General features: G+C 47.7%; 1 protein-coding gene across 6 annotated transcripts; it reads right to left on the reverse strand.

Moving 5' to 3' along the window:
• Window positions 1–289: 289 nt before the first annotated feature.
• On the reverse strand, window positions 290–27,341 carry ZNF384 (zinc finger protein 384). Of its 6 annotated transcripts, none has more exons than XM_080987134.1 (10): window positions 27,323–27,341; window positions 23,363–23,433; window positions 23,033–23,273; window positions 21,268–21,598; window positions 17,604–17,726; window positions 9,321–9,545; window positions 8,565–8,747; window positions 7,654–7,732; window positions 4,499–4,657; window positions 290–4,291 (listed from the first exon to the last, which is right to left on the reverse strand). In XM_080987134.1, exons 2-10 carry the CDS (start codon window positions 23,426–23,428, stop codon window positions 3,917–3,919), a joined length of 1,782 nt encoding a protein of 593 aa, XP_080843260.1. In that variant the 5' UTR covers window positions 23,429–23,433; window positions 27,323–27,341; the 3' UTR covers window positions 290–3,916. The 6 variants fall into 6 exon arrangements, with proteins under 6 accessions (XP_080843260.1, XP_080843255.1, XP_080843259.1 ...); XM_080987129.1 differs by lacking the exon at window positions 27,323–27,341 and adding an exon at window positions 26,924–27,305; XM_080987133.1 differs by lacking the exon at window positions 27,323–27,341 and adding an exon at window positions 23,908–26,415.
• Window positions 27,342–27,838: the final 497 nt, after the last annotated feature.

Below are 27,838 nucleotides of genomic sequence, written 5' to 3' on the forward strand. Positions count from 1 at the left end.
TACATACACATGCTGACAGTAACAACAAATGATACAGCCATCTCATCTACCTTCTTTGGCATTTATGGGCACTTAAAAGCAGTATGAAAAATAATAATGAAAGCAGTATGAAGACAAACAAAATGTTTGGGAATATGTGTGAACATTCTAATGTTTAGGAACAAAGAGGGGCATGAACAACACAATTTCTGAAGCTTTTTTTTTTTTAAACACATTCAGTTTAGAGGATGGTTCGATTACATCACCCCCTCCAGCCATTTTAATTGCTAAAAATTCAACCACACACAAATTTGGTCTCATGAAGGTTAAGAGGGCTTTCGGAGTTTATTCTTTAAAAAAAAGTAATGAAATTAAATACAAAAAGATCTAATGCAATATTAAAAGTTTGAAATTTAAAATACCCCTCTCCCTCTGGGAAATGCAACTCGGAAGGTCTTTTGAGAGAAGTGAAAATTACACTGAACTGATGCTGAGATTTAACGAGGTACGAGCAAAAACAGGAAATGGTTGCCTTAATATTCAGTGACCTGAATTCCACTGGTACTCTTTCTTTACCGAAGACGGAAAAAGCATGAACACTGCCCCGCATTGGGAACATTTGGCATTTCTGGACTTGGTGTGTTTTCACTGGCTACTTTTGACACTGTGTCTGTGGAGAAGTGCTCTTCTATTCACCATAAGCAACGCTGTGTTCTCGGCTCCCACTACCCATTTCCCCCAGATCTCTCCCCTCTCTGGTGCAGCTCAGGAGGTGGGGATGCTGACCAAAACAGCAACTACAGCCAAGGTAGGGGAGTGCAGAAAAGGGGTGCCAGTCTGGGAAGATGCCCACATACGCAAGGTGCTTTATGATTGCCAAATGGACTGTGGTGCTCTTACCCCAACTCACGTCCTGTTAAATTTCCAGGACCAACAGGTAGGTTCAATTCTTGCAACTCCCCCCCTCCAAAGGCTTCAATATCTGGAACCATGAGCAACTCTCAGCCCTGTCTAATTCTTTAACTCAATGGCCCACATCAGATTAAGGACACTTGCTGTTTCTACGCTTGGAAAACAGGATTCTCAACGTACACCCCATAGTCACTTCCTCACGGAGGAGTGAGGAGACTGAGATAGCTGCTTCAACCTGGTGAGTGAGTCGAAAGGTCAGTTTAAACAAGCCCCGGAAGTCGGAGCATGAAAGAGTTTGCGTTCTCATGTACAAGATGAATTTGTGTCCATCTTCAAGACACATTATCTGACTCCTTAAGTGCTGAAAGCAGTGCACAGATATTTTTCTCAAAGACCTGAAATCAGCATACAAAAGTGTTCCACTCTTGCCCATGGTACACACATTCATATGCTGCCCCTCTGTGGTCAAACAAGTTTTGCCAATTACAAACCTTTTGAGCATAATTGGGGAGCGGGGAGACATGAATATAGGTGCCCACTGGCTCGGACAGTGTTCTCATATGCTTCAGTTATGGTCTGTACACAGCCTTAGACTCTGCTGTGTTAGGGAAATGGCAACACTGCCTCATTTGTGGCTCACAAAAGTGTTGACCTGCCCCAATCTTTCTGGGAGGAATTGGAATTACTCTTATGCTGAAACACTGCATGGGTATTCACATACAACAACTTTAGTTACTAACTCAAGGTTATGGCTGGCATGTGGAAGTTGGTGCATGGAAATAAAAGAGGACACACCATTCCTGCAGCTCCAACAATGTTAGCAACCATGATCAACCAAGACATATATTATCAGGCCCAGGTAATTCACACTCCAAGGAGGTGTAGGATTCAGCCAGACATGTGCATGTTTGTGTACACACACACACAGCATACGCGCATGACACTTTTGTTAGGATATTCGCAACCACATCTGACAACAGAGACAACACACACACACTTTCAAATTCATCACAGTCCCTGGAGCCCAACCTCAGTTTTGTCAATGCACCTTTTAGTCTCAGTGGGGCTTCGTGGGGCCCACTGGAGGTGGGTGGGGAGGGGAAGGTTATTTTTCAGTCCCAGTCCATCCCAAGAATTATCAGGTCACTTATGGATTTGTGTTCAAGCAGAAGCTGCTTTCTGCACTCAGGGAAGCAAGAGCAGTTTGCATAGAAGGTGGCTTGCAATGTTCCTGCTTGGCCAGATCTCTCATGGATGAGAGGAGAACATGCAATCCCCATACTCTTGGCCTTGGGCATGCAGCTACTGCCAACGATTCCCAGTACCTCTTCATTCACATAGAAAAGCATCTGAACCAATTTCTATTTTATGCACCAGTATTATTTTTTTATATAAAAAAAGCACAGTCCTTACACACACCCCCCCCATCTCCCCTTGCGGTATTCACATGCCCGTAAGGGATCTTTTCCTTGTTGTTGCTCAAATTCCAATCAGCCCCCCCCCCCACTTCCTTCCCTTCTTCTGTGATTCAAGTGATAACTAGGAAAATTGAAATGATGGCATAGGAAACCACAAGATTAGAGAGAGAGAGAGATTGGGGCGGCGGCAGAAGAGGAGGAAACGGGGGAAATAACTTGGAAGATGGCGAAAGCAGAAGAAGAGAAAACGGGGGAAGTAACTTGGAAGATGGTGAGAGCAAGAAAGGGCATAAATCAAGGATTGAAAAATAAAAGTGCGCAAGGATAATGCGTTTTATAAACACAGATAGAAACAGTTACAGCAAGGACAGAGCAGGCCAAATGGGGCTGGGGTGTGAATAGATATATCTATCTATCTGTATATATATATTTATATATATATAGATATATTTAAATTCAATGGGAGTTTGAGTCTATGCTTGGGGTTCCCCCCCTTTTTTCATTGGTCTCTCTGTGTGAGCGGCTGTTTCCATCGTCTCCCCTCTTCTCCACTGTCCACCCTCTGCAAGATTCAGTCGCTGCTTTGCTGTCTGTGTGCTGCTGCCACCGCAGCCACCTCCTTCCGGTTTTTTCTTGGCGATCGAGAGAGCAAAGGAAGCATTTGGATGATGTTGCAGCAAGGAGCAGCTCAGCAGTTCCTTTTCCCCTTGGCCCCTCAGAAAGGTCTCCCTTTTGGGGGTGCAGCCCGTGATCCTGGGGGGGAAGAAGTCAGAAGGATGGCCTCCCCAGCCCCCCAACCTCCCCTCCTCTCGGAGGGAAGGGACCGGGCTTCATTTTGGCACTGTCACCACCAGCTGCTTATTTTGTTTTGGTTCAGACTTTCGTCTTATTATCTGCAGCAGGCTTATTGTTGCAACGGGGGCTGAGACTCCCCCCCCCATTACTTCTGCATCTGGTTGGAAAGCAAGGCTTGCAACCTCAACGCCAGCCACCTACGGCGTGTGATTCGGCCGGTAGAGGTCAAACCCTCTGCAACACCCCCTTTTTGCCTACACGTCTGCAAGGTGGGCACATTTGGTACCTAGAACTGGAGCAGCCATTCTTCCTCCCCTTTGTAAGGAGGGGAGACGAAAAGAGCAAGCGCTCTCCGCTCCCCACCCAAGGGAAAGCTTCCAGAGGCTCCCTTGCCCTCGTTCATCCGCCATCGGCCAACCGCTGCTGCAGCCCCTTCCTTCAAACAGCTTCACCTCACTTAGGCAACCAAAGGGCGTTCTCCTTTCGTCTCGTAAAGTGACAGAAACGGGGGCTTTCCCTGGACAAGCCAAAGATGCTTCCTGAAGCCGAGGACCCCCTCTCACAAGTAGCAGGCTCTTTCCCCTCCCGTCTAGGACGTGCCGTGGTTGCGCCTCGAAGCACGAATGGTTGAGCCAAGGGGCAGCCGCTACGGGGACACAGCCCCCGTTCCCCGTTCCCCCCGCCCACCCAAAGGGAAGCTGTAGAAGAAGAGGCCAGAGGCTGCTGCACGAGGGGAGGCCGCCACACCAGAAATGCCCTCAGGCACAGATTACGAGCAAGGAGTTTTCCCCCGTTCCCCTCTAGCAAGGTCTCTAGGAGCTGGAAAGATGTTCCACCTGGATGGCGCTGGTGCTAACCGTGAGACAGATGTCTTTGTGATGTTCCGAAGTCTTGTAAGGGGAAAGGTCAAAGGAACACTGGGGCGGCGGGTTGGGAGGGTTGTCTCCAGACGGGCCCCCGGCTGCCCCGCCACCTTGTGACTGGAAGTGCTGCTGCTGCTGCGATGCCTGAGCTTGAGCTTGAGCCTGGGCTTGAGCCTGGGCTTGAACTTGGGCTTGGACCTGGGCTTGAACTTGGGCTTGGACCTGGGCTTGGACCTGGGCTTGGACCTGGGCTTGGACCACAGCCACCTGTTGCTGGGCATCAGGGATATTGTGTTTCCGCATATGCTTCATCAGGTATGTCTCCTGTAATAGAAGAGAGATGGAAAATAAAAACCAGACACAGACAGAGAGACAGACAGAAGACAGGCAGGACAATGATCTCCTTCATACTAACAGAGAAGCCATGGGGAATCTTTTTTCAAAGAACTGCCAAGACCTATCAGTTGCCACCTGGTTTCCACACACACACACACACACACACACACCCAGCCAACACAGGATGGTACTTACTGAGGTGTAAGCCCGATTGCACATGGAGCAGTTGTAGATCTTGGCATGCTTGACCGTGTGGGTGGCCAGGTGGACCTCGAGAGAGGTGCCGTCCGTGTACGCACGGTGGCAGTTGTGGCACTTGAATGGTTTGTCTTTGTTGTGCTGCCGTCTGTGGGACTGCAGAGCGTGAGAGGAGAGAGAAGGGGAGTGGATTAAAGTTAGACTTCAGCCCCACTACTGATGAGTCAGAAACGAGGGTGGAGCCCAATAATAACACTCTGGAAGGTGTGCAACCCCAAAATCTGGTCTGGAGGGTCGGGGGAATCTTCTTGAGCAGGTTCAGAGATGATGCCGCAGGGGTAATTGCAGAACATGGACCCCCTGCCCATTCTGCTATTGGATTATTTAAGGGTCCCCAGACATCAGCGTAGCCAAGATTTCTTGGGGGGGGGGAGGACTTGGGGGGGGCAGAACCAACATGACTGGTCAGTTAGCTAAGTGTTGTCATTATTTCACTTGACTGGAGGGGGGCAGTTGCCCCTCTGCCCCCCCCCCGGCTACGCCCATGTCCCCAGATGCAAACGTTGGTGCTTACCGTGATAAGTTCCTTCTCTGTAGGGAGGAACATGATTCTTCATATAGGATGTAGGACTACAACTCCCATCATCCCTAACCCCTGGTCCTAGCAGCAAGGAATGATGGGTATTGTAGTCCAACAACATCTGAGGGCCCAAGGTTGAGAAAGGCCAAGTTAGCTGGTAGTCCCCCCAGAATTCCAAGCTCAAGAACAAGTGCTCCAAGTCTTGATTCCATAGAGGTCCTTCAAATCTCTATGCATCTGAGACTTCAAGCTTGCTCTTGACCTGACATACTGAACCTGCAACATACTCTACAGCCAGAGATTTATGCTTGCTTTGGACAGCCATACATATGTGAACTGGCCTCTTGGTTAATTGCCTTTGCACTTAAGGAACCCAAAATGATATGAAACCAATGCAGGTTTCATTTATACTTAAGCACGCTATTTGCTTCATTTATATTCCACCCTCCTCCGAGGTCAAGGCTGCAAACATGGTACCCCCAACCCACCCACCATTACTTTCATTTATCAAGCCCTTGAAGCTCAGGGCTGTGAGACAGAAGAAGTGAGAATAAGTGACTGGACAAAGATCATAAGTGATCTCTTTGGCAGGCTGAGCAGGGACTTGAACCCAGGTCTTCATGGTCCTAGTCTGCAACTCTAACCACTACGCCACACTGGCTCTCTCTATCCACATATGCACACACGGCAGAAGCTGTATTGATAAAACCTAGCTTCTTATTGTGGTGCCATGTTAAAAGACCCATTCGCCCTTTCCCTACCGTCTCTATTCCATTTCTCAGAGGCCAAGGTAAGTAATAGTGGCTTCAGAGTCTTGCTGATCCTCATCTCCTTACTTTGCCCCATACTTCCACTTAGGAGAGATCAGCTGTCGCTTAGCAGACTTCGAGCAATATTTAAAGTTGTGCGAGTTGACTTGTCCTTCCTCCTCTTCTCCCTGCTGCCATCATGGGCAAGCGGTGTAGAATCTGTTCCACAAAAGGTGTGGGGCATTGCAAGGGGGTAAAGTGGACCTAAACGCACCAGACGGCAAAGAGAGGAGAGCCGTCTCCTTTTCTTCTTGACGCTAGCATTGGCAAAGTTGGGATTAGTTATATATGGTATTTCATTAAGAGGCTGCTAACTGAACCACCAGCCCTCGTTTAAAATATTCTGAAAACGACTTTGAGAAATATTTAACTTATCAGGTTAAATATGCAGTAACCAAGAAAGCGGCCAGTGTGTTGGGATTTAGCATCCAGTTTTGTTTCCTGGGCTCCAGGCCCTTCCCCTATGAAGACAGGTTAATTAAACCTTGCTTAAATTGCTGTGTCCAGAGTTCAAACCTGGGCACTTCACGAGGTTCTCCATCTACCCATCTCCTTCCCCATCCCTCCCAATGTTCCTTCTCCCTTATCCCATCCTTCTTTGTTTCTCTGCTCCAAACTCATACCACATTTCAGGTTTGTTCAGCATAAAAAGGACGCAAGCACACCCTAAGCTATCCTTTCCAAAATCCTCAAGCAAAGCCTTTAATTTTTAGAATTTGTATTCTGCAATGCATGCTTCCCCCATCCCCCCAAGCCATTAAAATTCATATGTAGTCAAGTTAACAAGCATATTCCACACACACACACACACACACACACGGTTCACAGGAAGCAATGGCAGCTGTTCTGAATTCAGCATTCAGATTTGTCACTATTCATACTGATAGGAACATCTTAATTTTTATAGATGTAGCTATCTACCTACTCTGACAGGCAACAACCACTGATCTTCCCACGATTACTTAAGCAACCAAATCAGACTGCACCACAGTAATTGAAAAAAGCCACATATGAACATCCTTGCCTTGTCCTTTAACAGATACTGAGACTTCCAGCTCGCTCGCTGGCGCTCTCTCTCTCTCTCTCTCTGTCTCTCTCTCTCTCTCTCACACACACACACACACATATTTCTTCAGGCTGCTTATTTTGATTCAGAATTACAAGCCTGTAGTAGGATAAGACTGGTCTGTTTCATTTATTGCACAATGTCTAGTGAACACTTCATTAATTTTATGCAATATCGGTACTAAAACTACTAATATTGGGATCAGAGAATCACAGAATTGTAGAGTCGGAAAGGACCCCAAGGAACCTCTAGTCCAATCCCCTGCAGGGCATCTATCCCATGTGGGGACTGAACCAGCAAACTTGGCATTATCAGCACCACGCTCTAAGCAACTGAGCTCTCCATAAAAGCAAACTAAACTGGTTTGAACTTAGGGCCCACTGAGATCAATGGGAGCTGTCTTATCCCCAGCCCACCCTCCAAAAATAACTCCAGGGATTTCAATATTTTCACAATTCTTTTAAATTCTGATGAATGCCCCCCCCCCTTACAGTAAACAACTTCCTGCTCATTCTAGGCTCTCAACACAACCCTGGTCACACCCACAGATCCTGCACTTGAGGAATGAACAGATATAGAGATGCCTTCTTTTCTAACACTCTCCAGTCACAACTCCTTTCCGCTCTGGTTTGGAGAGACGAAGGACCATATAGTGCCACACTTCAAAAGGGAGTATGAAGCAATTTCACCACCTTACCTGCAGGTTGGAGAGCTGCGTGAAAGCCTTTTCGCACCCAGGGTGAGCACATTTGTAGGGCCGGTCTCCAGTATGAATCCTGCCGCAGAAAGGAAAAGCGCAAAGGGAAGATGAGCAGGAGAAACACTGAAACAGAACCCTGCTCCCAGCAAGCCCTACAGATGAGCTAAGCAAGAGGTGAACTCCCCTCCACCAGGCTTATTCGTTCACTTCTCTTGTGTGACCCCCGTGTTGCAAACCCTTCGACTTGAGCTAGCTAAGGGCGGGGGAAGCATGCAAGATCGTGCAAGGACAAAAGAAGAGGGACAAGCAGCTCCTGGGCAAAAGGCAAGCTCACCGGTATCACAGTCACCCGCGGCCATGCCAAGGCAAGGGACTGGAGAGCAAGATCTCTGCTCGGGCGGAGGCCTTTGGGCAATCTCCTCTGCCCTCCACAGCGCCCAAGGACAGCCCCACAGATCCATTCATCGGCCTTCCAAAAGGACCAACCCCAATGCCAGGCCAAAATTGCTAAAGGAAGTGGCTCTCCTTTCTATCCAGTGGAAGCTTCCCCACACCCTTGCTCCCATTCCTGTCCTCCCTCCCCCTTCCCATAGGTCGGGACCCCTAATGACCCGTGTCTGCCTCCCGCTCTCTCTCTCTGTGACCCCCTGGGGGGAAAGTGGGGAGGGGGAGGGAGACTTCCCCAGGGCAGGCCCCTGCCCGCCCCTGCCCTGGCATGGTCAGTTGTCTTTTCTGCAGCCCTCACTCCATCCTCTCTGGTGGGCCGCTCCCTTGCGATTGACGGGGCCGGTCCGCCTCCCCACCCCCCCACGCCCCCCCACTCTGCATGCTTGGCGTGCGTGCTCCAAAAAGGTGCATGCTGACGGCACGGGGGGCCAGGCTGGGCCCCCAGCCTCCTTGGCCCTTACCGTGTGTGCTGCTGAAGGTGGGAGAGCTGGCGGAACGCCTTCTGGCAGTAACGGCACGTGTAGGGTTTGACCCCCGAGTGGATGCGGAGGTGCTGGGCCAGGTAGGACGTGTTGGCGAAGCTCTTGGAGCAGTGAGGGCACTTGTGCGGCTTGACAATCGCCGTGTGGAGCTTGGAGTGGATCCTGCCGAAGAGGAGGAGGAGGAGGAGGAGCAGGGGCAGCAGTTGGGATATGACCGCCAGCTGGCTAGCAAGGACAACATGAGGGACGGCGCCATGCTGCCTGGCGACAGGGGAAACCAAGGAGCGCTCTTGCCCCCAGCAAAGAAAGAACGAAAGGCCGAGAGCGCTAGCTGCACCAGGAGGTCAGAGAGAGGAGAACCGGGCTGGCAGAAATGGGCGCTTGGGATGCCCAGGGGCTGGGGTGGGCTTGGGGGGTAGGGGCGGCTGCTCAGGAAGTGCCGTTTGGGGAGGCTGCCAGTCCTGACCTACAGCTTTCAGTCTCCCGCGGATCACAGAGGAATGCCTGTCTTTGACGGCTATACAGCCCCCTCCACTCGCCCCAGGCGGCTCTTTAGAAGAGGGCTAGAGAGCACACACGGAGGAGTACCTTTTGCTCAGTGCACTAATGGGGGAACCACTGGCAGTCAGTGTCAACGCTGCCCTGAGCAGTCTCCCCCAAACGGGCACCTGCCTCATGCGAAGATGCCGGCAGCACATGCAGCGCGGAAGGCTCCCCCGCCCTCGCGGCCCTTACCGTGTGTGCTGCTGTAGGTGGGAGAGCTGGCGGAAGGCCTTCTGGCAGTAGCTGCAGGTGTAGGGCTTGGCGCCCGAGTGGATGCGTATGTGCTGGGCCAGGTAGGAGCTGTTGGCGAAGCTCTTGGAGCAGTGTGGGCACTTGTGGGGCTTTGCCTCGGTGTGGGTTTTGGAGTGGATCTGCATCTCCGACTTGGAGTAGAAGGTCAGGGAACACATCCGGCACCTGAGACCAGGACGAGGGCGAAAGAGACAGGGTCAAACACCCGGGACCGAGGATCCCTATCCACTGCTCGCTAGAAGGCTGCTGCTACCCCCAAGGGCTACCTCCTCCACCCCCAAATTCTGTTTTTTCCTAATTCAGTTTTGGTGAAGCGGATCTACAATAAGCTACACTTCAACTAGGACAGGGGTGGGAATATTCCATCATGGGGGACGTTTTGGTTGGGGCCCCCAGGCAAAACTAAGGGAGCATCCAATGGGTGGAATTCAACATAGCACTACATGAGAAAGGTCCGCTCACACAACGAGACTTTTCCACTCTCTCCTCCCCAAGTCTGCCCCCCCCCCACAAACTTGTTCTGGGAGCCCCCACCCCCAGCCTTCCAGAGCAGATTTAGGGGGCACACGGGGAAGAGAGGCAGGAAGTCCTATTGCACGAGTGGACCTCGTTTCGCACATGCAACGACTGGGGTGAATCTACCTCGGGTAATCAACTCTGCACATTAAACTCTGTGCAAACTACTCAGAAAAGTCAAATGCTTTGACATTAGCTCAGAGCAAGGTCACTGAGAAGTGTCAGAAGACTGGGCATGGCCTGGGCAGAGGTCCAAGCGGTGGACAGAGGACATGAAGGCTGCATTTGGCCCTGGGCTCACGGCTCCCCCCTCCCCTCCCCAGTGCCCTAGGATGTGGAGCTAAAGAAACCACGACACAGATACCCACAATGGATGCAAACTGAGATGCCATGATACAAGCAATTGCTTTCTGCTCTATAGAACTGAGTGCTGATTTTAATCAACAATGCAATCTGAATCCATGACATAATAGTGTTAGAACAGTCACTTGCCTTTCCCAAACCAAAGAGCTAATCTCTAACCTATTCCCAAGCCTAGGTAAGCATTAAAAATTCCTCTTTTCAGGAGGAAATAGCCACAATTCCAGGACTAGAGGGGCTGCAGTTCACTTATGAAAAGGATGGCACACAAATTGCTCCTTTTCTACAGCTGATTGATAGGCAAAACTCTGCAAATCGTCTTGGTACCTGGGAAATATCCCCTACTACTGGATGGTAAATGTTGCTTACTTACATTTCATTAACAACAGAACACATCTTTTTTAAATGCCATCTTCATCAATAACAACCTAACATTTAGATAATGCACATATTCTAAAAGAACTTCACACATTGCAGGTTTTTTATAAGATACGACAGGGTAAAGTTGGTCAGTATCAGCCCCATATTGCCAATGGGAGTGACTATGGCAGGCATAGGCAGACTTCGGCCCTCCAGATGTTTTGGGCTACAATTCCCATCATCTCTGACCACTGGTCCTATTAGCTAGGGATCATGGGAGTTCTGGGCCAAAACATCTGGAGGGCCAAAGTTTGCCTATGCCTGGACTACGGCTACCTAATGAGTTGAGGGAAGGCAGAGACAAGATTTGAACTAAGGATTTCCTTATTCATAGTCCCACCTTCACCATGCAAGGGCTCAGATATGCTTTATAGGTAGGAGCACATTATTCACAAGGAAGATCACATGTTCAGGAAAGTCATGTGACCATAACTCAGACGTTCCTTCTCATTCTGCTTTTGACTGGTGGGACGGGAACTGCTGCTTCATGATATACAGGCCGCCCTTTCATTGTCTCATTCTACATTTTATTTATTTAATTAAACATTTTATTTCAACAAATATATTAAAATATGTTTTTATGTATTAAAAATTTGTTTATTTTATGAAATACATGATAAAAGGACACATTAAGAAACCAAAACAACAACTCCCATTTTAAATCCCTAACTGTTTTCTCATATGGCAGAGACAATTTTATAATAACACAGAATTCAGAGTTCATATACAGGTTTCCATAGGAACCTGCTGGACCCTGAGATCATCTTCTCAGGCCCTTCTATGCATGCCTCCTCCACAAGAGGTCCAGAGGGTGGCAACTGGAGAACAGGCCTTCTCTGCAGTGGCTCCCTGTTTGCGAAATGCTCTCCCCAGGGAAGTTTGCTGGCCCTAACCCTTTAGGCACCAGGCAAAAACGTTCCTTTTTAACCAGGCCTTGGGCTGATTACCATCCAATGCCCTTTTAAAATATGTTGGGGGGATAGGGTTGCTTTTGTTTTTATTATGTATTTTGCAATTTTATATTGTGATTTTATCCTGTAACCTGCCCTGAGACCTGTGGGTATAGGGTATAGGGCGGTATACAAATTTAATAAATAATAATAAATGACAATAATAGATTACATGTCTTTACGTAGTACTTTTTCAGACCGTTTGTGAAAGCAGAATGGTACTGCATGGCCATTAGCACATGGCATTAATGAAGCAACGCTTTCTATATTTCACTCTGCCAACAGTATCTATTGCTTGCCTTTTCGGATAGATTTTTAAATAGTTCATGTATGAACTGGCACGCTCCCTTTTCCATGCAATTAAAGCAGGGCTTTCCCAGACTGGCTAGAGCTCCAACACCCCCTCCCAAAATAGCCGCCCATAACAGAAGGCTTTGGTTTGAATTTCTAGGATTAACTTCTTTTTTAAAAAAAAACAAACAAAAATGTCTGGTGTCTAGTAAATTCCAACAGATGGTTTTGATTATGCAAAACCTTTTAAAAATGGGAGCCTCACATGAAATGCCACTCTCTGCAGGTTTGAGTGTAAAGATCTCACAACTGGATTTCCTATAGATAGAAAATTCTTGTCATAGCTAAGCTGTTAACTCATTTTCCCCAGCATAACAGTCTTCAGCAACCCAGCTGAAATGGAGCTGGCCTCTAGGAAAGTTTGCATGAGCATTCCTCTGAGGAGAACAAGGGAAGGACAGAAGTAGCTGCTTTGAGAGAAAGAAGAGGGTTTTCAGTCTCAACTTTCCTTCCCAATTTTTGTTAGCCATTACATAAAAAGCTGGTCTTAAAAACTCCCCAATTTTCCTTCCTCAGTATTCAGAAAGCTCTGTGAGGTTATCAAAACAGCTTTCTAAAAGGTTGCCATAGCCATCTCAGCCTCTTAAAGCAGGCAGGATCGCTGTGCGAGATCCCAACCACACACTGCTAGAAGAATGAAGATCAGTAGAGGGAATATCATGGTAAAGTTTTCCACTTATAAAACGGTGATAGAAAATTACCATAGGAAAGCAGGACATTTCTAACCCCGCAGATGAAAAAGAATGTGCTATTACACGTACACATTTTGTTTTTAAGAACAAAGTGGGGCACTTCAGATCTTAAACAGGGAACAATGACCCCAACGTAGATATTTCTACATGTTGTGCTTCCCTTTTTCTCAGTGCAGGGACCTCTGCTTGCGAACTCACCCAAATCTTCTGCAAAGCCGCCTGCAAACAATTCAACATGCAGGAATGACTTGGGGCAGCCACAGGGAAGTGCTTTTGAGAGTAAGGAGTAAGGCAAGCCATGAGCATGAAGTCAAAACCAACACACACTCCTTTGCAGCTCACCCAGGGACCACGGAGACGTTTCTCCAGCTCTTTGACTTTCAGAAAAACGTACCTACGCTTAACTGGTTCTCCCCTCTAGAAGCATATGAACAATATCAAAAAATGTAAGCCTGGATATACCGTATTTTTCGCCCTATAGGATGCACTTTTCCCCCTCCAAAAATGAAGGGGAAATCTGTGTACGTCCTATGGGGCGAATGCAGGCTTTCGCTGAAGCTTGGAGAGCGAGAGGGGTCCGTGAGCACCAACCCCTCTCGCTCTCCAGGCTTCAGGAAGCTGTCAGCAAGCCTGGGGAGCCCGTGGGAGTTCCCGCAGGGCTCCCCAGGCTGCGGATAGCAGCCTGCTGCCCCGAGCGCGGGGCGCACTGAAGCAGAGCGCCCCACGCTTCGGGCAGATATCCGCAGCCTGCTGCCCAGAGCGCTGGGGGGGGGGAATAATTTTTTCCCCTTTATTCCCCCCCCCAAAAAAAACTAGGTGCGTCCTATGGGCCGGTGCGTCCTATAGAGCAAAAAATACAGTACTTCACTTGGGCTGAAAAGCTCCCAGGAACACCTCCTTCTGGGAGAGTCCCTCCCTAGCTCAGTGAGGGAATACATGCCTTACATGCAAATGGTTCAACCCGCAGCAAGGCTGAGGAAGAACACAGCTTGAGACCTTGGCGAGTCAATGCCAGAATAAGCAGTACTCAGCTAGGACCAGTTTCAGGATTTATGGATCTCTATGCTGGGACTGAGAGAAAGCATATACACCCACAGCTGTCATAGTAGTTATTAACCCATACAAGCCGGAGAAGGAAAATTAGTGCTGCACTGTGAAAAGGTGGCATCCTTTTCAAAATCTAATGCTCAAAGCAGCCGCATAGATCATCCTTACAATGGTTCCATGTCCTCCGTATTTCAGAGAAGAGGCTAGAAAATTGAGCTTACTGAAATCCGACCTGGGGATTTACTGACTCAAAACTCGTGCCAAACCAGCCCTACATCAAACTAAACGCTCAGCGCATACTTGGGAATCGGCAACTCTTTTTAAGCACTGAGCTCTTCTTTGCTCTTGACTGAATCCATCTTTCCAAGCCAACCACAGAATGCAAATAGTTGCCAAAATCAAACATTACACCACACCATCAATTCCCAAGTGCTGCGGGTTTCTTGTTTGTTTCCCCCCTGTAAATGCAGATGCTGGGGGGTTGTACTCTGAATATATTCTCTCATTCACATGCATGCCTAAACAAGATGATCTGGCAAACAAAGCTAAAACCATTTGGTTGTCTGGCAGTACCACCTTCAAACCAGTGGTGTCAAATATCCAGGCACCAGTATTAGAAACTCAGCGCCCAATGGCTCCTTAAACCAGGGTTACAGTCGCCAAAACGGAATGTCTAGTTGCCATTTGGGGGCCAGACGGCAAAAGTCACATTTTTCAATACGACGTTTTGGTTCCTGAAATCTGTTCAGACTGTGCAGATAAAATACCGCTAATAGAATCCCAAAGGATGTGTTGCCACTGTGCGAAAACAGGCAAGATCCAAGGATCCCCAGGCAGGCACCTCCAGATGGTGGAGATGTCAGGCGCCCTCCTGGCACCCTCACTTGGTCGCAAGCGGCTGATAGCTAGGTGCAAAATGTGCCTGGCGAATTCTGAACACTGCCGGGCACATGCCCACTAGCACCGGGAATCCAGCTGCAACAGGGTTCAAGGACAAGTGCCTTAAGTTGGGGAACCATACTGGGTGGAGTGGGGAAAGGCTCAGGAAGCCCAGACACGCAACACCCCTTCAACAAATGCTGAGAAGAGCTGCGTGAGTGCACTATAAAAGAAGTATCAAAATGGTAAAAAGGTCAAGGGACCCCTGACCGTTAGGTCCAGTCATGGCCGATTCTGGGGTTGTGGTGCTCATCTCGTTTTATTGGCCAAGGGAGCCGGCGTACAGCTTCTGGGTCATGTGGCCAGCATGACTAAGCCGGTTCTAGCGAACCAGAGCAGTGCACAGAAACGCCGTTTACCTTCCCACCAGAGCAGTACCTATTTATCTACTTGCACTTGGATGTGCTTTTGAACTGCTAGGTTGGCAGGAGCAGAGACCGAGCAACGGGAGCTCACCCCGTTGCGGGGATTCGAACCGCCGACCTTCTGAGCGGCAAGTGCTAGGCTCTGTGGTTTAACCCACAGCGCCACCCGCGTCCCTATCAAAATGGTAACGGAAGCCTAAATCTCCTGCAGTTAGTAGCATTGGAACCCACAGATATCACACACAAGCATGCACTGATGACTGGAAGCAGGCCCTGAGGCGCCAATGAAAGGAGTATTAGGTGCCCTTAACACTATTCCTTCCTTCCAGCTGGTGAACTCTCAAACAGCTTGGGGACACGGCCATGTGAAGAGGAGCAGGGAGTCAATGTCAAATCAACGGAGTAACTCACACTGGATTATGCCCTGTTAGAAATTCCTCGCCAAAGGCTCTGGAGGAAACTTAGCAGCCATAGGATAAAGAACAGGAAGCAGAGAGTTGAATAAGTAGACTGTTCTCACAACAGAGAAATTTAATCAGTGGGGTCCCCAAAGGACCTGCACCGGTGCCTGTGGTTTTAAGATTGTTCATCTGAAGCTAGCGGCAAGCAGTGATATAGTCAAATTTGCTGAGAACACTAAATTGTTCAGGGTAATAAAAATAAAGAGGTTGAGAGAAATGAGAAACGTTCAGTCAATGTTAGCAGGTGGGGTGATTGACTAGGAAAGCGATTTAGGATTGGGTTGGATAAATCAATGAAAAAGACAACTGAGGGTACAACAGTGTTGAAAATGACATTCCATGTCAGGGATCATTAGGAAAGGAATCAAAAATAAAATTGCCAATATTGTAAGGCTAGGGTTGTGATTTTTCGATTGACTTGCCTAAGATCCAGGACAAAGTGCCGCCTTTCGGAGAACCCCCCCAACCCTGAAGTCAATTCCACCTTTTAAATCCCGGTAATGGCAGCCCTAGTAATGCGTTTGTGCGAATCTATACAAAATGTATACGCAGGCAGCATGAGAGGGATATAGCACTGATGCCTCACCGCTAGACTTCCCACAAGGCTCTGGATGGCCACTGCAGAAAACAAGATGCTGGACTAGACAGAACTTTGGTCTGATCCAGAAGAGCTCTTATGTTCACTTCAGCACCACCATCATGCATGCACCTTCTCCTCTCAGACAGGCATCCACACTTCACTATGTGAAGGCAGCCCTCAAGCTGGAGATGCACAAGAACTGGGAAAGACCCAACAGCAATGCAATACCATATGGCCCCATGATGCTCTACGGCGAAAAAGGATAATAAAAAAGGCTGTACCAAAACTGCAAAGGATAAGACACAGCCTCACAGCGGTGCCAAGAAATCAATCTTTATCAAATATAGTTCTTGCCTAGCTCTGCAGTGTTTTACAGAAATGATTATTGGATAGAGAATAGCTCTGCCTGCTCAACCCCTTCCTCTGTATGCCGCTACAACAACCTGCTTCACGACTTAACATTCATCATAAGCCTTAGCTGCAGCAGCAGTCTGCTCCCATTTTAACTGTGGATGCTCAGAACCGTCTTTCTTAAAAGTGTTTCAACAGGACGGACTTTGACACGCTCACAAACTGGACTCATTTCCAACAGAGGGGGGCATCTGCCTACACTTGATACCCACAGCTTTGGCCCAAAGTTGGGTATGGTTGAATATAACGTAACCATGTCCCATTAGGAGGAGGCAGTGACGAGAGGGCTCTGGGAAAATAGCCGTGTATGTCTGGCAACAAAACTACTCCGCCCTGCCTCATCGTAAGGACTGCATAAATGAGAAAAACCAAACCTAGCCTAGACGATGTGATGGGTGGTAGTTACATGGCACAGAGGGTATATGGAGTGTCTACAACTAGAACTCTTGCTGTTTCACCATGTGATGAGCTGCTGGATCTGTAAATGAAAGGGCTCCCTGGCTGCAAAGTATTCTTCAGCTACACAGTGACTTAATCCCAAGCCTTTTGTCTTCTCCCCATCCTCAGACCTCAAAGGACCACAAAAGTTATCAGGTCCAGTTGGGACTTTGCCTAGGCCATTGCAACCTCAACTGTACACACCTGCCCAGCAATGACGAGGTCTCAGAACTGGTCACTGATACACCAGAGACTAAAGCCAAGGCTCTGTGTCATGGTCAAGTGGGCAAGATGTCCCAACACCCAAAGCCCCCTTGAATGGGATCAAAGAGGAAGTGGCCAGTAAGAGGCTAGGTCTACTGGAATATTTTCAAGGGACCCTTCTATGAATGCACTATCAGCCTGGGTGGAAACACTTCTGAACATGAGATCTTGTTAAAAGTTCTACTGTTTACTGAATTAAATAGCTTCACGCTGTTGCCCTTTAGGCATACAAAGAAGACTGGACATCGCATTTCGCTGCCTAAGCTGCTGTAGGTAACTGAGAGTCCCACCCACCCACCCAAAGGCTATTGCTACTATAATTGTATTCTGCAGCACCTTCTCAAGATCTGACAGTCCCAAAACATCAGCGCCTATTTTTGCTTGAATAAACACTCAGAAACAACCACAGTTTTGAATATCAGTACTAACTTGAAGTGATCTTTTCCATGAACGAAACCAGAAGCTGGGAAGTCCAAGCTCTGACAACTATACCAAGTATTAACGCAGCCAGCACATCCTGCAAACCATGAAGTTCTAGGCTCCCCAGGGATCCTGGTCAACAGAGAGGAAGATTTTCATAATCAAAGTTTAGTGGAGGGGGATATAGTTGGGAGAAAAATCAGTTACACTTTGTGGTGGAGATCTCACACCCACCACAGAATATTAGCTTATAAATTGGGCTGAAGTACTTGCTGCCAGAGATTGGGTCCAATTGGTACAGATTAAGAGAAAAGATCCAACGAACCTGCGTAGGCAGCAGTTATCCTGTTACAGCAATGCCAACCCTTTTAAGCTTCCCTTCTACAGGACAGCAGCTCCAATCTGCCACCACTACTTCTAGTCTGTCCTTGTCCCCTTAGTGGGGTCATGTGAAATGCTGCAGTGATAGTAAGTCACAAATGACAGAACTCACCTCCTATGCGATTCTTAAAAGGTGCAGGCAGGCCTATCAGGGTCTAGCAATCCCATTGCCCCAGGCTCTGAAAGCTCAATTGCGCACCTGCTTCCTTATCCCCTACATCTTACTTTGTCCTTGGTTCTTCCCTGCTGCCCCATTCTATTATTCCCAACCAATAATAATTGCTTCCTTAAGTTGCAACTTTTTAGCCCACTTGCTTCTTTGTTCTGTTTGCTCTAACACAAGTTTTTCCCAAACTTGGGTCTCTAGCTGTTTTTGGACTACAACTCCCATCATCCCTAGCTAGCAAAACCTGTGGTAAAGGATGGTGGGAATTGTAGTCCAAAAACAGCTGGAGACCCAAGTTTGGGAAACGCTGCTCTAACCACTCCCGCCTTCCTTCCCTATGCCACATACTCTCCCTTGATGCTGAGATATCTCTCTTTTTCATTAGCCCTTTCTTCCTGCAACTCCAAGACTTCTTTGCTCACTAGGCCATTCCTCCCTTACCTGCTCTTCCCTCAGCCTCTGATTTCTCAATCCATCACCAACTCTGCACTCTTCCATCAGCCACTTTGCTTCTGGGCTTCCTCTCCCTTGACCCCTTTCACCATTCTTCAGCCCATCCCTCAAGGGCTTTCAAGTTTTTAACCCAGCAGAATTGGCAACATTCCCCCTTTTTAACCAAAGTTGGGCTGAAAACATTCTAATGCTCTTGCTCCTTGAGTAGCCGGAACGTTGTCAATGAGAATGTGCTGTGCAATCACACCTGATCATCTGATCAATGTCAGAGCCTCCATATTTTGTACTGCACTGGAGCAAGGAGTAAGAAGTTTCTTTGGTAGAAATGACAAATACTGAAGAAACAATCCATTTTATTCTGAAAAGCAATTTGCTTCTTCAACAGTCCTAATAAACTACTATAAGCACATTAAGAAACTACGTTGCCGCCTTGCCCCAATGTAGTCATATAGTTTTGCTGGATTATGGCCACAGAGGACAAGCCAAGCCATTATCATTTGGAAACACTTGAGAGACGCTAATAAGCAAACTAGGACAGCAGCCCTCACCAGCTACAGAAGTCAACAATGGAAGTAAAAGGATAGAGTGCCAGCAGCACAAATCCTGCTTTGAATTCAGTTGCAAAACTAACAGGACACGGTAAAACAGAACTAAGAACAACCTCAGCACAAGTTCAAGACAAAATGAGCTGGCTTGTACCAATGCACCGTAATGATCCTGGATTCCAGCAAACTATTTCATGCTACTTAGTAAAAATAAATATAGTATGCAAGACCGTCTTACTTACATGGAAGAGAAGCCTGTAGTACAGACAGCAAACACCCCCACACAAGCACAACCTGTTCAGCCACACCACATGTTACAAGAGCTCGGCACAAGAGACAACTGGAATTGCTATTCGAGAGACAAATTCCTCAGAATTACAGAACAGTCAGAGCAATAGTTCAGCTATGCCAATATACTGAAACTACAAGTATCAAATATTCAGAATCCACCCTAGGACAAAGAAAGTATGACTATTCAGTATCTCATATTTACACAAGACTTGCAGCAGATGGAATTAAAGATGCTCTCAGCATAAAATTATAGCCCCAGGCAATTTGCACTAGTCTCTCAAGAGTCCAATACTTTATTTTAACAATGGAATATAATCCTGGGAACTGAGGGCAACTTGTTTCTGTCTGGCATCTTCACTGGCAACAAACAGACCAATCAAGCATTAGAAGGACACAACCATTGTTATCAAGGAAATCAACTTCCCAGTCTTTTTCCATGGCCACATTTGACTTCAAATCTCCATTTAGGCTGAGATGTTAAGCTTAGGCTAAGGCACCCAAGACAATAAGGAAGCAGCCCCATGATTTCCTTCTTTAGCACATTCACTTCCAAGAGACTCTTTTACCAGTTTTGCAAAGAGGTACGAGAACTCCAAAATCTGCAGATACTTTCCTCCTGGTCTGGTCCCTAACACAATCAACCAACCTAGGGTGTAATCACTAACAAGCCTGCTTAGAGGTCTGGCAAAGGAAAACTCTGTATGTCAGACACTACAACCACCAGTCAACACGTTAGCATGCATTAGCATCCATCAAAACTAGGAACCTCTACTCATGATGTATAGACAAAACTCGTTTTGCACTAAACAAACCTTTGCACTCAGCATCTGTGGCAGAAAAACTTAAGATATTACTAGCTCTCTAGGTACCCTCCACCCCCACTGATTTGGGCAAACCCCTCATTGAAGTATGAAATCTATGAGAAGTAAAGTGGATTTAAAGTCCTGTTTTAGCTCATCTGATTGAGGTCAGTCCAGAAATTGGTAGCTTTGCCTCCCCAGCCCCCAATTCTCTTTCTCCACTTCCCCCTCCAGTTTTTCCTCCTACATCTCTGTTTTATAACTTTAGTTGTGTTTTGGTTTCTAATGGAATGCATAGCCTCATGTTCTTTCTCCAGTTAAGGGGATGTTAAAGTGATCTACAAAAGCTTTGTTTCACCCCAGTTCTCCTATCACAAACTTGCAGCAAAGGAAAGCCCAAGAAGCCTTAGACCAGAGGATAACCTCCTGATTCTTAGCATCTCCCACCATCTTGGAATAGGCAACACCTGTGCCTTAGGTTCTTTTCCCTTTCCAATTCTTCTTTCTCTCCTGAAGCATATCTACCTTTTAGTGACAGATGCAAAAAACAACCATCACCCCATGGCATCCCCTATAAAAGCCTTATAAGGGATGCAATGTATTTCTGGCATCTATCACTGTCCCCTTTCCACAATTACCATGGCACCAACACATTGCTTCATCTCATTCTTTATGTCCTGATCCTCTAGAGATCGACTCAAATAGTTGCTGGTCCTATCTGAATGCTGCTTCTGTAACTTATTCCCCATTCCCCCCCCTGTAATTAACCATTTATTCAATTATTCCAGGATTGGTTGCTCTTCTTATTGCTAATTCCAGAGTGGCCCTTGAGCCATGCTATGACTTTTGGTTCACAAGCCAAACATGTGTTCCTCAAGACCAGACAGGTAAGCATTTCTCTGGTGTCCCTCATCTAACACTACCGCAACTCTTTTATTTCCCTTCTGCCAAGATCATGATTAAACCAGAACCAATGAAGTCTAAAATTCAAACGCACACTAGCTGCCCATATGCAACTTTGAGTCCCATAACCACACCTGTATGTCTTGCCATCTTTGTGCTGGTCTTCATCATCCTCATTTGATAACACAAAAGGGTCACTCATCTCTGGCAGGCCAGATTCCTGTAGCCGCTTCTTTTTCCGACCACGAGGAGCTTTGGGGGTTATACCTCCAGCGCCACCAGCTGCCCCACCCTCTGAAAGAGCTGTGGCCCCTTTCTTGGAAAGGTCAGGTATGACTTGGAGAGTTGCCTGGGAGCCAGGGGGAAGCGCTGAGACAATCATTGGTGCAGAGATGGGAAAGGTTTGCACGGAAGAGGCTGTGGTCACCAGAGACCCAGAGGGAGAAGTGATCACCAGGCCAGGACCTGCAATGAGGAAAAAGGGAAGGGTCAGATTCCAACTCCATCTTTCAAGATGTCCAAGGAAAGGAAGACTTGTACGTTTAACGGTTCTGTCACATAAGGCATTCCATATGCTGCAGTAATTAAGAGTCGGACTAGGACTTGGGTTGCTGCGAGGATAAAGGGGGGTGGGGAGAGGAAGAGCACTGAATGTTGGGTTTCAACAAATCTCACCACCACAATGACTGTGGGGCTCTTTTTTGGCAAGCATGACAAGTGGCCAGCATTTATCTTGATTACGGCTGAGTGATCTATTGATATATTACCCCAAACCTCGTCCAAAACTGGTTTCAAGTCCATATCATGATACTGATTTCATTATTTTGGACCTGGCAATATATTGTGAATCTGTGTGTGTGTGTGTGTGTGTGTGTGTGTGTGCTGCAAAAAGCACAATGTGGGGGAATCCGTGCAGCCAGCCAATGCCTCTACATTGCTCCATTCTTATTTCAGACACTGATATATCAGTATCTTGCGATGTTTAGCTGGTGATATATCACAATGTTGAAAACTAGATTACTGCCCAGCCCTACTCTCAATTGTGAAGCTGCAATGGTAGTTGGAGATCGTTTGCTGGTGACCTCCCAACCCTGCCCAGCTCCAAAGCTGAGGAAGGCTGTAGATTGTTGACAGCTACATTCCAAAAGAACCCAAAGAGCTTGGGCAACTCATGGCCTAACTAGGACCTCCTTTTCCAGGCTTTTCCTGCTTCTGGGCAGTAAAACTGTATAAGGAGAACTTGACATTGCTGCCTGAGAACAGCTGGGCTGACCTTCAGAACTGAGATGCAAACTCCCCCCTCCATCCCCAGCCAAGTAGGCGAGATGCATGGGAGCTGGTGAATACAACTTTGGTAGACCTCTTTGTGTATGATACTTTGTATTTCTCAGAGGAAGGGTGTAATAAAGACACACACAACCTACAATACAGTCGTACCTTGGATCCCGAATGCCTTGTGAGTCGAATGTTTTGGCTCCCAAACGCCACAAACCCGGAAGTGAGTGTTCCGGTTTGAGAACGTTCTTTGGAACCTGAACATCCAGTTTGGCTTCTGCGGCTTCCAATTGGCTGCAGGAGCTTCTTGCAGCCAATCGGAAGCCGCGCCTTGGTTTTTGAATGTTTAGGAAGTTGAAAGGACTTCTGTAATAGATTCCATTCGACTTCAGAGGTACGACTGTACAGGACTGAAACCGAGACATTCATCTAGGCAAGAAGTAGATAGTTAGGTATTTTATGGGACAGAAGCATTCAGGCCATACTGTGCCTTCGGACAGCATGCTCTTCTTTTTTTACCACCTGAGACAAGGATTAGCCTTGCTCTTTGACCAAGAACGGCCCAAACACCGTTTCTTTGAGCTGCACCCCTCCACTGCTACTGCACCCTCCCAGTCCTCTCACCTGTTGTCATGAGCCCAGCAGACTGCACAGGCACCACAGTGATGTTCTGCGTCACAGAAGCCTGACTGTGTGGAGTTAGCTGTTCTGGCTTGGTGTCAGAATCCATAGAAATGTTGGTGGGAAGGGCCACGGAGGTGGGTACAGTCAGTAGGGTGGGATAGTGGGCAGGAGCCAGACCACAGCCCTTCTCTGAGGGCAAGAGCTGCTCCTTCATCTTGTTAATGAACATACTGTTGTCAATCTACAGCGGGAAGGAGGAAAGGGGAAGAGTTTAGAATAGCTACGGGGTAAACACTGCATGAAGCATGTTGCTGCTTGGTTACTCCTTACCTGTCCTGAGACTGTGGGCACTGCTGGCCAAAAATATGGGGAGGAGTTGAAGTGAGATTCTTCCATTCTAGCTGGGGGAGATAAAAACAGAGAAGGGTTGATGTTAAACCGGGGAACCTTTCTATGTTACTACTGAGACACAGTGACTTTCTCATTTCAAGACAGCCCCAACTCTACTCCTGACACTCCATGACCTGGCTAAGCAATTTGGGGGCTGCTAATATGCTCTGATGTTCCAAATTATCCAAAATTTTCACTCTTCCTTCCAGTGCACTGCTTTGGGGGTTCTCCCAACATCCGCCTGAGACAATTTTGGAGGATGAGGATGGAGGGTGAAGCTCTCTTAAGCTAATAGGAGTTGTTAGTTGAATCCCACCCATGGGCTTCATAGAAAGATGAGAATTTTGTGCTACTCAGACCAACATGGCAGACGCAGGGGACGGGACCTTCATGTTTCTCTCGCTTTTCTCCTGAAACTTTGCCCAGATGACAAAGAAAATACAGAAAGGGAGATGTTGCACAAATGAGCATGGTTGCAATCTTACCAAAATCTTAAACAAAACAAACACCTTCCTTGTTGTGGAACTTTGGATGACAGAACTGCAGAACAATCCCTAACAACCGAGGACACAGGCAGCAGATAAAGAAGGCTGCATTTGATCATTCTGAAGTCTTTTAATGATTGCTGAATACTGGAAGTTCGAAAGAGGTCTCATTCGCTTCAGCCCATTGGGATGCAATGAGGTGGGGCCACATGGCCCAAATGTTCTGCTGACTTTGCTCAGCCAAAGGGTATGTCTCTTAGCTCTGAATCCTCTGAGATCAACAGGACATAAAAAAACCTTTCCCCTCTCCCAGATGTGTCAACAGAACACCAAAGTCCTGGGTCCGGGCTCCCTGTTTGTAGTCACTCCCATGCTGCTAGTACACAACTCTCTAAAATAGGATATGCTTGATTAATGCCATCCAATCTTAATTTTTCCTTCAGTCTGGAGGCCTTTGAAAAAGCCTCACTGCAAGAGCTAGAGTATTAAAAGAAAATCCCAAACAGAACATGCAATGGTGATTTTTTTATAAAACACAACTGACATCCTTAGGTATGTCCTGGGTGTTCCACCTCATCATACACCCTTTACATTGTATGACAGACCTGCCAAGAAAATGTTGCTTTATTTTCATTTTTTTTAAAGCCATGTCCAGGGCCACCCACAATCATTCATGATTATACATCTGAAATACATGCCAGTAGAGTGTTGCCGAGAAGTCATGTTAGTTGAGCCTTAATTTAAGTAAGAACAACAGCTAAGGAAAGACAGTTTTACAGAATTTTCCAAAATAAACATGGAGAAAATGTGAGTTTTACACCACAGCACAACTTCCACAATGGAAAGTTTACTTAATATGATAATGCATACATATTTTCTAATACGAAACACGCAACACGGGCCTCCCAATGACCTCTAATGAACAACGGTTGCAATCCTATGCACACTTCCTTGGCGGTAACTTTAGAATGGGATTATATGGGAAAGTTATTTCTGTTGTCAAAGATAAGCCAAATAAACCTTTTTCTCACCTCCAGTCACCCATCAAGGGTTACCAGTGCAACTTTAAAGCAAAACAAACAAACTTTCCAACCAAAGTTTGTATTTACTGACAAAACAGATAATTTAAGAATAATCTGCAGAAAGACCACATTAATTACTAACATACTGTCACATATTCAAATTTAATTCGCCTCCAACTTATAATTACAGAGTTCCCAAGGGTTTCCATCAAAGATTACCACTAAGGATTAAGTATGGAGCGACAAAGCTATTAAGAAACATTATTCTTGATATCACTGACTGTTCAAAGCAAACCAAACTTATTGGGCATGCCTCAGGAGGGCGTGTTTAATTTATCAACTTTCAGATTCAAAAAATGAGGGGTGCTAAAAAGCTGCAAGGACCTGGGAACTCAAAATATATTTTGGTTAAATTAATATATTTTAGTTTTGCATGGAAAGTAGTATGTGTGCAAAATTGTATAGAAATCATTAAAAATGATTGTCAAGCACCTGCAGTTATATAACCTGACATTTTCAGAAGATAATTTTTTAAAAATGTTTTCAAAAAGTAATTTAAATGTTGTCCAATCACAAAAATAATAGATTTAAATTCTTTGCACCCAAAAACTTATTTTTAAGACTCCTCACTAAAGAAATTTGCAAAAATTAAGTTTCATCTTCTAAAATGACATGCCCTAATGACTCAGGCTGGACCATAAAGTACTACGGACAATTAAACAAGATACAGAGAAGGGATAGTACCTTATACAGAAATAAGTGTACTCAAGTGCCATATTTCAGGGGCCTACTAACATCTGATACGTCAATACAGATCGCAAACTAGGACCTGTGCCCCTGAAAGGCCTAGAGAGCAAGATGAGGTGCTTTTAAGGGTCAGACTCCAGCAAAGAAAAAAAGAAACAGAAAGTTGCAGATACAAACACGCTGCTTACAATTCTGATTGTGGGGGAGCAAGAACTCTTATATTGCAATGCTAAGCTATGTTTATCCAATGTTAACTATAAAAACATTAGGACCCCCCCACCCCCACCTCAGAACATACAAGAAAATATAAAAACAAAGCAGCAACTTATCCAGTGGGCAAGATCCACCTACTACAAAACCTCTCCTTTCTGGAACTTTGTTTTGCCACCTGCTTCCATGTAACCCAAATGCCCTCCCCACACAAAACCACAGCAGTTCAAGAAGTCACAGTTTAGAATTGGCGTGAGGAAGATTTTTTATCAGCATTCGGAGTGCGGCCCACAGGAGAACTGCAATGCACTTAAAAGCTGTAGACTGAAAGAAGAGGATAATTTGGTGGGGAAGCATATGCATCCCTTGGCCCTGGGGAAAAAGCGAAAGGAGGAACCCATTTAAGCCCATAAGGAAAACTCCATCAGATCAGGCTATGGGCCAAATGCCTATACAGTGGTACCTCTGGTTACATACGCTTTAGGATACATACGCTTCAGGTTACTGACTCCGCTAACCCAGAAATAGTGCTTCAGGTTAAGAACTTTGCTTCAGGATGAGAACTGAAATCGTGCTCCGATGGCGCAGCCGCAGGAGGCCCCATTAGCTAAAGTGGTGCTTCAGGTTAAGAACAGTTTCAGGTTAAGTACGGACCTCCGGAACGAATTAAGTACTTAACCCGAGGTACCACTGTAGAGAGCACCACTAGCTGGGCATGAAGGCACCCCCCCCCCCATGCTGTCTGTGCCCAGCTTCTGGCGTTCAGCAGGATGCTGCCTCTGACCATGGAGGTTCCACAGGGGCACCGACCACCTCGCCCTCCGCAAACCTGACTGAACTTCCGCCCCCCTTTCAAGCCCTCCAAACCGCGATGCGAGAAGCGGCTCCCTTCTCCCGGTCCCCCAGCCGTTCAGCAACCCGCCCGCCGCCTCGGAGAACCGCCAAGGCGGCGGGGAGGGGAGCCGTGGTCGCCCCCCGGCCAGCCAACCCCCGACCCCCACCAGCCCGCCCCAGGAGCCCCCTTCGCCGGCACTGACCCCGCCCGCGGCCCCTCGCTCTCCGCCCTGCCCGGGCCGAGGCAGGGAACAGCGGCCGGGCCGACGCGGAGTCCAGCGGCGCACGGGCCGCGAGCTGAGGTGGGGCAGCCCCGGAGCCTCCGCCGACGATGCCGCCGCCGCCGCCGCCTCCTCCCGCCGCCGCCGCTGCCGCCGCCACCGACGCTCCCGCGGACAGCCAGGCGGACAGCAGGCAGCCCTTGTCTTCCGTTTCCGGGTGACCCAGCCCCGAGAGGGCGCCTTGCCGAGGGAAGCCGCTCATGCTTTCCCGCCCGCTGCCCATCGCCCGGCTCCTCCCGCCCGGCCCGGCCCCCGGAGGCAGCGCCCCGGCTCTGGCCCAAGTGGCGGCAACGGCAGCCTCCTCCTCCTCCTCCTCCTCACCGGAAAAGGGGGCCGCCAATCACTTCCGGGGCCGAGGGGGCGGGGCCTGGACGCTAAAACTTCCGGGGCGCCCGGAGAGATTACGGCTGGGCAGAGGGGCCCCTCCCGAGCCCCCCCTCTCGCGCGCCGGAAGTGACGCGGACGGTGGCCGAAAGCCGGAGTTCCGAAACGGAGGGCGGCGGGCGCGGCGGCGGGAGCGGGTCTGGCCGGGCGGCTTCCCTCATCCACGGGCTTGAGGCCTGGCTTCCCCTCCTCTCGGGAGGCCACTGTTCTGCTTCGTTCTTGCTTCTCTTATGCGTGTTGTTGTTGTTTTGGCTTGTGTTTTTTATGTTGTGAACCGTTCCGAGATCTACGGATAAAGGGCGGTGCAGCGCAGTGGTACCTCGGGTTAAGAACTTAATTCGTTCCGGAGGTCCGTTCTTAACCTGAAACTGTTCTTAACCTGAAGCACCACTTTAGCTAATGGGGCCTCCTGCTGCTGCTGCGCCGCCGGAGCACGATTTCTGTTCTCATCCT

Source organism: Podarcis pityusensis (genome assembly GCF_964106645.2).
Source record: "Podarcis pityusensis genome assembly, chromosome: 17".
Lineage (NCBI taxonomy): Eukaryota > Metazoa > Chordata > Lepidosauria > Squamata > Lacertidae > Podarcis > Podarcis pityusensis.

What these genes read in the sequence shown, in the direction of transcription:
- ZNF384 (XM_080987129.1), bottom strand. Translation starts at nt 27,224, where the DNA reads ATGGGCAGCGGGCGGGAAAGCATGAGCGGCTTCCCTCGGCAAGGCGCC. An exon ending in TGCTGGGCTCATGACAACAG is followed by an intron (nt 21,599 to 23,032) that starts GTGAGAGGACTG and finishes TCCTCATTGCAG; the next exon opens with GTCCTGGCCTGGTGATCACT. An exon ending in CACCTACAGCAGCACACACG is followed by an intron (nt 8,748 to 9,320) that starts GTAAGGGCCGCG and finishes CCTCTTCGGCAG; the next exon opens with GATCCACTCCAAGCTCCACA.